This window comes from Scardinius erythrophthalmus (assembly GCF_964197995.2).
Source record: "Scardinius erythrophthalmus genome assembly, chromosome: 22".
Classification (NCBI taxonomy): Eukaryota; Metazoa; Chordata; class Actinopteri; order Cypriniformes; family Leuciscidae; genus Scardinius; species Scardinius erythrophthalmus.
The window spans coordinates 29081229-29093423 of NC_138242.1; the positions used below are offsets into that span (position 1 = coordinate 29081229).

The 12195-nt window shown below is 39.0% G+C and overlaps 2 protein-coding genes across 4 annotated transcripts in view; both read right to left on the bottom strand.

Annotated features, from left to right (window-relative positions):
- dcakd (dephospho-CoA kinase domain containing) overlaps positions 1-2266 on the bottom strand; it is a 3004-nt gene extending 738 nt beyond the window's left edge. Inside the window, exons 1-5 of one of the 3 annotated variants that reach the window (XM_081352631.1) lie at positions 2178-2266; positions 1503-1615; positions 1209-1412; positions 1038-1125; positions 1-209 (exon numbers count right to left, since the gene is read on the bottom strand). The exon at positions 1-209 is cut by the window's left edge and continues 738 nt beyond it. In XM_081352631.1, the coding sequence (XP_081208757.1) occupies positions 1-209; positions 1038-1125; positions 1209-1412; positions 1503-1614 (613 nt within the window). In that variant the 5' untranslated portion in view covers position 1615; positions 2178-2266. Of the gene's footprint in view, positions 210-1037; positions 1126-1208; positions 1413-1502; positions 1616-1998 lie in introns of all 3 variants that reach the window. The other 2 variants (XM_081352632.1, XM_081352630.1) reach the window with 2 other exon arrangements.
- Positions 2267-5278: 3012 nt separating this feature from the next.
- On the bottom strand, positions 5279-11475 carry fam171a2b (family with sequence similarity 171 member A2b; the record flags this gene model as incomplete). The annotated part of the gene is made up of 8 exons (XM_081352147.1): positions 5279-6836; positions 7923-8049; positions 8136-8249; positions 8379-8558; positions 8679-8831; positions 10215-10307; positions 10488-10715; positions 11379-11475. The coding sequence occupies 8 exons, from the start codon at positions 11473-11475 to the stop codon at positions 5279-5281; spliced, it is 2550 nt and encodes an 849-aa protein (XP_081208273.1).
- Positions 11476-12195: the final 720 nt, after the last annotated feature.

Sequence of the window (12195 nt, forward strand, 5' to 3'; positions counted from 1 at the left end):
CGACCAGAAACTCCATGGAGTCCTCCAGCTTGGTGTGCAGTCGCAGGACCTGTCTGTGAGTGTCCTCGCGAGAGCCCGAGTTCTCGATCACGTGACTGGCCAGTCCACGCTTCTCTTTGAGGGGCATCTGAGCGCCAGTTCTCTTTTCGGCCTCCTCCTGACTCAGACCATCCCTCTGCATGAGTCGGGACAGCTGCGTCGCCGGATCACTGCCAAAATACACACTCGTCAGGGGGAGATCTCAGTGTTGGCTTACACTTTATTTTAGTGTCCTTGTTACATATGTTACATGTACTTACCATAGTAATAACAGTAAATTATGCATAATTACATGCAACTAACCCTAAACCAAACCCTAATCCTACCCTGACCCTATAGTACATGTAGTTAATTAATATTACTCAGTACTTAAATATATAATTACACTGTAACAATGACACCTCAAAATGAAGTGTAAGGTGACGTAGTTACATTGTACTTACTCAAATAAGTACAGAGTAATATTTTGGTTTGGTTTAGGGTTATTTACTTGTATTTATGCATAATTTACTGTTATTACTATAGTAAGTACATGAAGTACTACGTCACCTTAAAATAAAGTGTTACCCATAAAGTGTTACCTAAAATTATTAAAAAATCATTGCAAAGCTGAAAAAGTAAACGCAAACATTCATGAAAATAAGAAATTGGCAGCCGAAAAAAGTTTGTTGAAGTACTAAAATGACTAAAACTAAAACAAATATTAAATTAATATTAATAAATAAATTAAAGCTAAATAGAAATATTGAAAAAAAATATAAAGGAACATTAAATTACTAAAAAGTAAACTAAAATGAAAATGAAAACCTATAGAATACAAATAAAAGCTAATTCAAAATATTAATAAATATTATATTGGTATATAAATAATACTAAAATAACATTATTATCTGCGTTAAAAACTACTTTAAAGTAACCAACCCAATCTGACTCACGTTTCAATGATTTATGAAAAACAGAGAAACTAAAAGATATAAAAATGTATATGTATATCATACCAGTATACGACAACAGTGTGGGTTAGGAACCGAGTGAGACGTCGAGTTTCGAAAAGCAGCGGCACATCCAAAATCACATACCTGTAGCCTAAAGAACAAACACAAGCGTTTATTCACGAGACTCATGCATACTCATAATCTGCTTTGTTTTATGCATGTGTGTGAGTGTACCTTTGATGAAGTACAACAGTATTTGTTTGAACATTTCTTTATGTATTTCTGGGTGTGTGATGGAGTTCAGAAGTCTTCGTTTCTCTGGGTTGGAGAAGATTATCTGTCCCAGTTTCTGTCTGTCAATCTCGCCATTGTCTAACAAAATTTCCTGTCCAAAGTGCCGCAAAATCAGTCTGTATGCTGGGCTCTGGGGCTTCACCACTGAAACACAGAGAAAAATCACAGAAATAAAGCACACATATATATACACACACACATTTACCATATATATATAAAAACAGTGCTAAACACCTTTTCGGGCAACCAGATCTGCATCGATGACAGGACATCCCAGCTCTTTGAGTTGAGAAGACACTGTGCTCTTCCCTGAGGCGATCCCTCCGGTTAACCCCACCAGAAACATGCTGAAACAGACAGAAAGCATAATTTATCCATTATCATTTACAGTATGTGGCTCAAGAATATTGATCATTGGCGCTCTCTAGCGGCCACCACTGGAATTTCAATTGAAATTTGGGCTCATTAATATGCATTTATAAGAGCAGTAGGAAACATGACAGACTCAAACAACATTTCTAATAATAATAACTAACATTATGATTGTTGAATTGTTTATATCTGTACATTGAGCGGTAAAACACAAGTTAAATCAGTTGACAAATTTTGCTTGGCTTAAAATCACTCAAACCACAACAATAATGTGATTATAAATGTTAATAAACACTACTGACATTTTGAAATGTTAAAAACATACAGAAAACGCAGTTACCCAACAGCAATGACCTACTTCATATGCTGTAAACAGAGATTATAAAAGCGTTTCTGCATTTAAACGAAAATAAAGACGAACCTCAAAGAAACCCCAAAACACAAATTTGCGCTTAATGGAAGGTTTCTAAAGGGTTTGACGACTCTTTAATAATACTAGATAAATATATTCCCATTATTTGTGTGCATAACATTGACCTGTTCGCTTGAAAGCAATGTTTTTCTCTTCCTCCTCTTGGTAAATCATTCAACACTGAACATTAGCGCCGTCACGAGTCCTGGAGCGCGACGACAAGTCTTAGCAAAGCTTTTTGAAGTGAAACTTCTACATCATCTCCAATTCATAATGGTTGATTAATCCCTGCCTGAACCAACAAACTGGTTTACCATTGGCTGTGGTGTGTATGCAATGACAGGCAGGTAGGCCTAAAGTATGTTGAAGCAAGAGAATGGCTGATTTCCAAGAGGCTTTATTAAACAACCTTGCTCTATTCTGACATTTAGTCGTTTTATTATCCCACAGCTGTAAGCTTGGTAGATGCTGGATCAATCATCTTATAATCTACAACTCTTGGTTGTGTTGTCCATATTTTTAACCATAGATCGCACGATTCACACCACCCAGATGAAACACAAACACAGATGGTCAACCTTGAACTGGATCTACTAGTTAGTTCTGATCATCTACTTTTCAAGAGCATGCAGACTTTGATTAGCAGCTCTGACCATGTTTAATTAGAGCTAGAAATTCGGAGAAAGGTCTTTGCATTTTTAAGCTTGCCCTATGATAAGGCGTGGAAATATATATGATTTAGATCAAATGTTATCAAGACAACCAGACTTTCAGGAAAAAAAGCATTTGAATTCTGGCTAAATAAAATGTATTTCTATCAGTATCTGGTCTCACAGGTCATTATTGTGAAATCTTTGTGTGAAATTTGTTCATATTAATTCAAAAAGAACAACACATCACATCAATGCAATACATTTTTGTAGTGATCCATTGCATTAGCCGGTATTATACGCGGACAATGAAAGTCTATACTCAAAAGATGATTGACAGCTTATCTGCTCTGTAGACCAAAATTTCAGTTTCATATTTAATACAAACAGAAATGAAGGGAAAAACCCACAAGAAATGGAATTTCTTTATTTTATAGCACATGACTTTCGGACACGTCAGAAGTGAAACAGTCCATTTCACATGTGATAGGATATTATGAACAAATTATAAAATTGCAAAAGATCCATCTGACATGATTTTAGAACAATTAAGCAAAGCTGTTGTGCACAATGGAAACAACATCATAATATCATCAGAGCCATATTCATAATCAAAGAGAGAAATATTTACACAGTAGCTACAGAGGGAAATGTGTTTCAGAGCACCACATGTACATTGACAAAGGCATATCGATATTTCCTGTGTAAACTTCCCACAGGTTGTGAACAAAATCTGAACAGATGGAGGAAGTGATGGCTTTTGATTTCAGCTCTTATTGGTTTGAGTAAAACTCGTGCTAAAAAGAGTGTGCACTAAACTCAGTGAAACTGTGGGTGAGTTTTTATACATTTTGAGACTATGTAAGGATTAGGGGTTTCAGCACTTACAGTAGATAATCCTCTGTAGAATTCCACAACAACAGCTACTACACTTTAGATTTTAAATCTCACGCTTAATCGCCAACTTAACCTCAGTTCCAGTCAAGTTTAAGGAAGAAAGGAAGGGTTGCCAAACAAGTGACACACATATGAGACATGTTGCAACAGCGCTGTCATTTGCTGTGAGTTGACAGTCATTGCAAGAGACAGCATTAATCACTGGTCTACATGTGATTGGCATCAGATCAGCATGAGCAGAGCTATTTTTGTTAAAGTCTCTTTCTATCATATTTGATAGTCATCAAATAGCTCTCGAGTGTCTCAGCCGTCATGCTCCATACGGTACCCTGTAAATCTGCCTTAATTATTCATAAAATGTTGCGTAAAGTGTTGTGCTTGTTTTGATGATGGTTAACACGAGTCAAATAATAATGTTTTTTAAAAAATTGTACATAGAAAAGTAACAAATTAAGAAGTGTCATAAATGACTAGCTTTTAATATCTGAATGGCTTTTTAAAATGAGCAAAGTCAGATTTTTTTTGTCACAGTCAATGCAAGTTACAGACAGCGTGAATATTAACAGCGCTGGGAAAGTTTTGGCCTGTAAACTGGTATAGAATATTTCAAATTGGCATTTGAAATTTTGGCAAATTTCTTCCCATTAGGCATCAATATAAGATGCATCTATCCTCCTTCATGCTTGAATAGTGTCTATTTTAATTTGTTGGCATAAAAAATCTGTTGTCCTATACTAGTTTTCTCATGCACATATAGGCTATCATACATATACACAAAATGCAAATGGCTCTCTTTTAAACAAATGAAAGGTTGACTAAAAATGCTAATTGTGGGGAATTTACATTAATTTCTACTGTATCACAGTCAATGCTTTTTCATTGTAAGTGTGAACAGGATCCCATTGAAAAACTTAATTTGGAATCAGCTTTTCCTAAACAAATCTTCAAGTGCTAGGTTTAAACTATGTGCATTGGAGTGAAAAATTCAATTACAATAAATCAAAATGCATTATGTAATAACTTACAGAAATTGCTATAACATCACATCACACATAAATGTGAACATAAAAAGCCTTAATATAATTTTCCTCAATCTACTTAAGATAATTAAGGACTAACGGTAAAAAATCTGGAATGTTTGAAATCTGAATTGTAAATTTCAGATGGAAGATTGAATGAGGAATTGACATCAAAAATATGAGTATTGAAGGTAGAAGAACGAAGGGATACCAATAAATATACTGCATTAGAACATAAGGAAACAAGTCTCTAAAGTTTAACATGAAGTTGTGGAGACATCAAGTTCTTGATCCAACATATTAAAGACACAAGCTAAAATACATCCATTCAAAAAGTTTGTTATCCCCAAATCATTGAGAGTGAAAAGGTACTTTCGGATCCAATAGTTTGTAAGAGTCTACTGGGTTTGGAAATGACCGTAGACTGTAAGACAAAGTCTTCCTCTTTGTGTGTTGATGTGTTGTGCTTTATTTGAATGCACTCGCCCTTCTTCTTTTTTGGAAACGTCTATCAAATTATCAAGACACAAATAATCAAGTCTGTGTGTGAGCATTTTTGGGTGACATTTGTAAAACTTTCAATTCGAGTCATTATCAATTCGAACACATCTTAAGTTTGTCTAATTGGCCAAGGCAGCTGCTGGGATTGATTTTCTCACTCTACTTCTTGGCATTAAACACCATAAGTGGGCGCTCTTCAATACGCTGCCAGGGACTTTTCTTGTTCTCATCTTTATCGTCAAGGTCGTTGTCATCTTCTGGGCTGGTGACAGAGTCACGTTGCGTTTCGCTGTTGCTACTACGTGAGCTGTTCCCTCTGCTTCGACCCCTTCTCGGCATTGAAGACCCCCTTGGTTCCTCGGGACCGTCATCCAAAAGAGGGGTCAAAGGGTTTTCCAGTGGCGAACTGGCCCCCATGCGGCTCACTCCTCCACTGAGGTCCAGAGGGTCATGATAGGTTGGTTTAAAGTAGTGTTTCCCGCCACTTGTACCGTTGTTTCCTCCATGGCCCTTGCGCCCGCTTCCGTGATGTTCCTCTTTGGTCTTGCGACCGGACGCGGATTTGCGCTCATGTTGGGTATCATGGAGACTTGTATCGCCGTTTCGGTCCTTACTGCTCCCGGCAGGGGCGCTCAATGTGCTTTGGGCGCTGTGGTTTCCGCTGTGCGTGCCTCCGTGGCCGAGATCAGCACCTACATCTATGTATGAGTGGCGTACGTGAGCGTTGGCACGGCCGTCGAGTGATATGAACCAGGCACGAGGGTGTTGCTTCACCCCCAGCTCCAGAAGCTTCTTCTCTGTGAGGGCTTGTAGCTCCCCATTCATCTGAGAAATGGTGGAGTCATTGAACAAAACAGGGATGTGAACCGGTCCTGGTGTTCCACTTGAGGGCCAAACACTATCATCTGAGCCTGCTGGAGATGCACCTTGCTGGGCTTCTGAATGACCTGAACCAGGGGTCTGGCCTTGGTGGTTTTGGCCTTGAATCCCGCTGCTGGTTCCCTGTGAGTTTTGTCCGTCTCTGTCTGCCTGGTTCGCTCCATCCTTTCCCTGATCTGTGGCACCGAACTCTGACGAGAGCCTCATGTAGTGGGCCGGGATCACAAGAGTTGGTACCATAGAACGGTACATATTCTCCTTCATCTGATCCAATGAGCTGCAGAATATAATCTGACCTGGTTGGGTGTTGAGTGACGTTGGACGAGCAAGGTGATCTGGCCCTTGCAAAACCTGCGAGTACTCCGGTGGCTTGTCAACAATTGGTGGAGAAGGCGGATCAGACGTGTAGCCGCGGTTATCATTGACAACATGCCTCCGGCGATAGTCGTCCTTCTCGCCAGGGCTGTAGTTGAGCCCGTAGTCCTCATGTAGAAGATTACTGTCCAGATTGCTTGTATCTGTGGATCGATGCACCTTCATGGGGAAACTCTCTGCATTTCTTTGGGCACCTTTGGACTGCTTGGTCTTAGAGGAATGCCGAAGCTTATGGGCAGGAATGTTCCTGGTAAACTCTTCCCGAGCACTCTTGAAGGCATGGGATGGGGATCCCTCGGATTTGTTGGCATCCAAGTTGCCATTGGAGGCAGCGGGTTCAGCATGGCCACCACAGATGAGGTTCAAGTGTGACATGGAGGTGCCTTGGTCCCGTTTGGATCCGTTCAAACCAGATGGAGCTTGAATCTGTTTCTGCTGCCGTCGGGGCTTCAGACACCTTCGTCTGGAAAATAAATATTGACATTTAGCAATCTTGTAACGTATATCTTATATTCAATCCAGCTTCAGAGGGAAGACATGCCTGTGGTGACATTTCTGCAAAATGATTTTATAGTACATCGTTTCAAAGTGAAATGACCTGTGAGTGGTGCTAAAAGCGTGTTCAGTTTTATTCAAAACCGATTAACATGAATCTGGCAATGTTGTTGGTTGTTGTACATATCGTGGCAGTTGAACTTAAATGTGTTGTGCTAAATGATTAATGCTATATTGCGTTTGAAACTAAAGTACCACCTACACTAACCAAAAATGTAAAGCAAACATAAGATGAAAATGCAATTTTAGTTAGCAAATTTCAAAACTTATTTGTTTACAAATCATATACATATGGTAAAAGTGTTTTGAGGTCATAATAACATTCTACTGTAATCTGCCCCTTTAATCATAATTTGTGAGAAATGGATTAAATGTTGCTGGTGTTTTACTGCCACTACTGTTCATTTCAGCTGGAAACTGCAATGAATTGTATGTATCATAGACTGTGATAAAAGATGGATAGCTCATCTCTGCTTCCGTCCACTGTAGAAAAATGAAGCCAATATCCCAGTTCAGGAAACACTTCGTTCGGAGCCAGAGTCCGCGTAGTAATGATCCTCAGGTGGACCCGCGGCATCAAGGTCCTGCCCTTAATCGCAAGCATAGCTGTCAACCCCCTTTTTATCGCATCAAAAAACAAACTAAAACCAAACTTATTGGGAAAACGAACACTTGAACATACATCTGCATGATGAGAACTACCTAAAATAAAAAAAAACAATCTTTGGAAAAAATTGAAATGTAATTGGTTTTTAGATTTTTTAGTTTGGCTTGCATCCCATTTGATTACATGGAGAGGGCGGGGTTTGAGACCTATACTGCAGTCAGCCACCAGGAGGCGATCGAAATGCTTTCACTTTTCAGGACGTGTGCGGCACACTTGCTATGTATAAATACATTTTTGTATTTACAAAAAAATGTAGGAGGAGGCATGTTCTTCCAATGAACCTATTTTGTTTATAATAACACATGATTTAGACAAACTAGTACACACCTGCAGTAGTAGAGTAGGACACAGAGTAACACCAGTACCAGCAGTGCCAGAGATCCCAGTATGGACAGCAGGAAGAAGGTATGGTAAGCTGTGATGTCCCTCAGGCCCGGGTGAGACAAACCTGAGCCTAGTGTTCAAATACAAAGCATGCTCAGCATTCGTGTGCTTTAAATGCGGTAAATTAAACCAATGCATTTTATTTGAGTATATTACCAGCTGAAGAACGGAAGGCTGCAATCCAGTAGCCAAGCTGGGAGGCAGTGAAGTCCCACGTTAGCTGTGATCCCTCTCGAGTGATAAATCCTGTTCCATTTCGTACCCATAGTCCTAGGGAACAAACATAGCATTATTTACTAAATGATGAGCTAGCATTGATTGGGCTTTAGCAGGACTTTCTGGAGGACTTTGTTAAATAAAAGCATGTCTTTAAGGTGTCTTAAGCATGATAGTACACACCTGTCTTGGTGTCGTACATCCATACAGGAATGCTGGTGGCAGATCGTATGCGAGTATCAGAAGGCAGAGGCACGGAGATGTGAACGGGCTCGGTGACCTCAACCGCTCGACCCTCGCGGTCAAACAGTTGTGCACTGACCGCTGCTATCGTTGTCAGGTCCGTCCAGCCATTCTCTCCTCCTTAGCACAGTTACACCATCATAAATATACTGTATTGTCTACAGATCTCTTTCATACTGCAAGACTCTCTAATCTCACAATTTTTAGTCTTATATAGAAAGACTGTAGTGTTTTTCGGACCTGTGTTGTTTGGTTCCAGAGCGAGTGGGTAAGGGAATGAGTTGATTTCATTCTGCTCTCTGGCTGTTGTTAACACTGCGGTCAGTTCTGTGTAGGAGGAGTTAAACTGTAGGCTCCGCCTTGGAACTTGCAGCCATGGCTGGCTCCGCCCACCTGAGGGTTTAAACAGTAATAGAGTACATTAGCGCCCGCCCACTTTTTCAGCGACACTGGTTTCGGAAGTATTTTTTCCATTCATTTGTCACATAGGAATTTTAAAAAAGTATTTTTTAAGACAATCAGCTATGAGGTGAATCACTACAAACTTTAATTTGAAACAATGGGACAAAAATACAATTTAACGTATTTAGTGAGGGAAAGAACTACAATGAAGCATTGCGTAACAGCATAATCGAATTAAAAAACGATGGAGAAGCATAAAACTACTCATTTACAAATGTTGATTATATATATATAAACAATATATTTAAAATTGATAGCAAAATATGCATATATATACAAACATTTAAGTATTTTGAGAGCGTAGAAAGATTGACTCGATTACATTATTCACAGTGCTTAATGGGAGTGGACTGAGCTTAAGAGTGTTGATTGTTTCGACTCTCTGATTGGTGGAATTTTCTGTGCAGCATCATGGGTAATGTAGTTTTTCACCACAAATTCCAATGTTAAACACGATTATTTTAAAACTAAGTTGAAATTATGCGGGATGACGGCTTCAACAGAAGCAAATACCATTGATTAACAACCTTGTAGCTCACAGTAGGTCTATAAGTTATCATTAAAAATCAGTTTCAATTTCCGGAACCCGACTGTAGAACTCTATAACTTTTATTATAGAGATTAATATGCCACATAATTAAAAAGTCTGGGCCTAAATGTGTTTCTTGATAAATCAATGGTATTTGAGGTGGATTTTTTTTTCTTCACATTATTTGGAGACTTTAAAAGCACACAGAAATGTCCATTAATAGCCAAAACTGAAATGGACCAGATTAGAATGTTTATACAGTCTTTTTCAAAAATGTTCCTTTTTTTTTATGTTTTGTATGGGTATAAGGCTAACTAAGGCCATCTCTGCACTGGATAAAAGCGTATGCTAAATCACTAAATGTGATGTACACTACATAGCTGGGTTGCCACTTAGGCAATTCACGTCCTTTGTTCTAATATTTTGTGAAATGTAAGCCTCTCCAAAGCATGTCACACAATGGCTGTCTTTACTCCACAATTTATGCCCTATGATTATAGTGGAATTGGAGCAATTAGATAGCAGATTCAGATGCCAAAAGATTCTGTAATGGCATTAGAATATTTCTGCTGTTGCCATGGTGACAGCTGCAGGAAACTGAAGTGTCAGGTTGACATAAGCTGAAAGCTTAAAGGAGAAGAAAATATTGATATATGGACACATGTGCCAACTCAATGTCACTTTTTCGTAACCCACAATCCTCAATAATAATCGCATATTTTGTGATAAGGATTTTAATTGTGTGTATGTACAAGTTGCTTTAAAGGTCACAGATGTTTTCTTACTTGGGGAGCCATGAAAGACCTGGATAACATCATCATATAGGATCAGTGTGCCAGGCTTCTGGGCCATCAGGTAAAGACTGACAGAGGCATATACTAACAGAGAGAGAGATTTGTTAAATAAGTAGTCAAATAAAATGGGCACAGATGTCTGTTATGCCACACTGAATAAACAGCATGATAATGGACATCAATATACACTTCACTTACAGTATATCAGAATTAGCAGATGTCATTGACAGATAATGTATTCTCTTTAGGTTAGTGCTTACTCACAGGGTACGCGGCTGGCGTGCCATGGCACTGAGCTGGTGAGGTAATCTCTCTGAGATGCTGTAATGATTACCCATGTTCCTGTGCGGTACAGAAAGCTGACCACCTGTACGCCATCACTGCCTGCTTTGCTTTGTGCCAGCACACTCTGGTTCCCATGAACCGTAATAGCAGCGTTGGACAGGGGTGAAAGATCACCGCCGTCAAACACCTGGACCCTCACCTGTACCTCTGAGAGGAATACAACAAGTTCACATGACCAGATGCATGGCAATGGCATTACCAGACATATTTACGTTCAGAAATAGGAAGTCAAACATCAAATATGATAAATGGTCCTTTTAACCTATTATATGATGCACTAAAAGACCCAATGGGTATAGAAACCTCTTAGATTTGAACACAGACAGCTTCATGATTCTCATAAAAAAAATATGAGGCAGCTCTCAAACAGCATTCACAGCTCACTCTGGAACAATAGCATGCAATCATATAGACAGCTGAAGTAATAAATGCACACACTTATAATGCGCCTGTAATGAGCTGCCAGTGGGCCTCAGTAAATCTTAGATTTGCATAATTGACATGCACACCAAAAGCTGTTTAGATTCAATATGCTTTTTCGTGCAGCCAATAGGAATTTCTAACAGGGAAAGGCCAGTATTGCAATAATATGCACTTATTGTTTCTGGTTTATAAAGCCACGCGATGCATTTACAGTAAAATTCGTCAAAATCTGCTTTTCAGAATTTGCATTTAGCAATCAGAGGCTGATGCATACAAATAATATGCTTTTGCATTTATATTTAGCTCGTTTGCTCGATGTTTTACAAATAAAATAGCTCACCACTCCCTCATCCAGACCCGCTATGCGCCCCTTTATTCTCTACTCACCGAGAGCTTCCCTTTCAGGGATCGATTTGCCAGCTATTCCTTTAAAACTGGACAAAAATAGAAAGAAAAGAAAACGAGAGACCAAAAAGGATGGCATTTTCAAAGCTACATCGCTGTTTCCACCTCGTCAGCCATTTGTGTATGTGTTTTTTCAGACATGGTCGCCAGCATCCTTCTGTGTGATGCGGGATGCTGCGCTGCCGCCTGTCATTGTCAGTGGAAGAGGACAAACAGCGGCCTCGTGTGGTCAAATTGAGCGGTGCTATAAAAATCACACACTACATCAATATTGTTTGTTTTGGGAATCTGTTCTGTTTGCATAAAGGGGAGTTCTTAAAACTAAGAGTTCACCGTGGTCCGGACCTCGGTGTTTTTCTGAGGTATATATGATAAAGGTTGTGAAATAATTGCCTTGTGAGAGGTTCTCCGCACCATAAATGTCTGGTTGGGGCAAGTTGTCATGTACTGTAAATGTTAATAATCTAAATGTATAAATGTATCCAATGTCATAATACAGTATTTGTTGCAATGCTTGTTTTACAAGCATTCGACAATTTCATAATTGTTTTGTTGAAATTTTGTTTTGTTTATTTGTTTGTTTTGTTCATTGTGACAACATGCCCCACTATTGGGTTTCACATTGGAAACTTGAGTATCTAAAATGTTTTGAGTTAAGGTATTGTTAATTCTATCTATCTATCTATCTATCTATCTATCTATCTATCTATCTATCTATCTATCTATCTATCTATCTATCTATCTATCTATCTATCTATCTATCTAGCTAGCTAGCTAGCTAGCTATCTAGCTATCTGAC